The sequence below is a fragment of the Octopus bimaculoides genome, chromosome 2 (genome assembly GCF_001194135.2).
Source record: "Octopus bimaculoides isolate UCB-OBI-ISO-001 chromosome 2, ASM119413v2, whole genome shotgun sequence".
Lineage (NCBI taxonomy): Eukaryota > Metazoa > Mollusca > Cephalopoda > Octopoda > Octopodidae > Octopus > Octopus bimaculoides.
Window position 1 is genome coordinate 192,102,484 of NC_068982.1, and position 824 is coordinate 192,103,307.

Consider the following 824-nt stretch of genomic DNA (forward strand, 5'->3'; position numbering starts at 1 on the left):
GTGTGTTTACCTCCCCGTAACTTAGCGGTTTGGCAAAAGAGACCGATAGAATAAGTCCTGGGGGCGATTTGCTCGACTAAAGGCGGTGCTCCAGCATGGCCACAGTCAAATGACTGAAACAAATAAAAGAGTAAAGAAAGTATCTTCCTCACCTCAGTGATCTTGTTTGGGTTTCTTCATCTTTACAATAGCCAGTATTGTTAAATAAGTACCAGTAATATATTGGTGTCTATCTATAAACTGTTTTATTTCTTATAGTAAGATTGTATATTTGTTTGTTTTCAGTTTATCGACGAGTAACAATGGATTTGAGAATGCTGATTATGGCATCACTGACCAGTGGTCTTGCTGGAATCGGTTATTATATTTGGAAAAAAGCCCTGAAACCCACTCTACAGTTGCTTTATTATGACATCCGTCTTTTGTCAACCTTATCAAAAGTTGGCAAAGAAAGAAGTAAAAACTACAAAGTTATGAGTTTAGCTGACGTCTTTCAAGCTTCAGTGAAAGCTAACCCAGACAAAGTATTTCTCATCTTTGACCAACAACAATACACTTACAGTTATGCTGATAAAATCTCCAACAAAGTTGCTAATCTTTTGTTATCACTGGGAATCCAGAAAGGTGATGTTGTTGCCATGGTACTGACCAACAGTCCACAGTTTGCTTGGATCTTCCTTGGTGAGACACTTTTTTCCATATTTTCTCTTTTATTATTTTAGAATTTGGAATATTTCTGTTGATTGTTAAACCACTGTCTGTCTCCCATCCACCACCTCTCTCTCTCTTTCTCTCTCTCTCTCTCTCTCTTTCTCTCTCTCTCT

General features: G+C 37.7%; 2 protein-coding genes across 6 annotated transcripts in view; one reads left to right on the forward strand and one right to left on the reverse strand.

Annotated features, from left to right (window-relative positions):
• The window catches only part of LOC106881939 (long-chain fatty acid transport protein 6), a 55,125-nt gene that overhangs the window by 16,712 nt on the left and 37,589 nt on the right, over positions 1–824 (forward strand). For 4 of the 5 annotated variants that reach the window (XR_008263508.1, XM_052965833.1, XM_052965831.1 and 1 more), the window contains exon 1: positions 54–681. Coding sequence is in view for 4 of the 5 variants with exons in the window: in XM_052965833.1 (XP_052821793.1) it covers positions 303–681 (379 nt within the window). In the remaining variant the exon portion in view is untranslated. Of the gene's footprint in view, positions 1–53; positions 682–824 lie in introns of those variants that run through there. The other variant, XM_014932467.2, reaches the window with a different exon arrangement.
• LOC106881941 (Golgi phosphoprotein 3 homolog sauron) overlaps positions 1–824 on the reverse strand; it is a 148,603-nt gene that overhangs the window by 7,765 nt on the left and 140,014 nt on the right. The window lies entirely within an intron of this gene.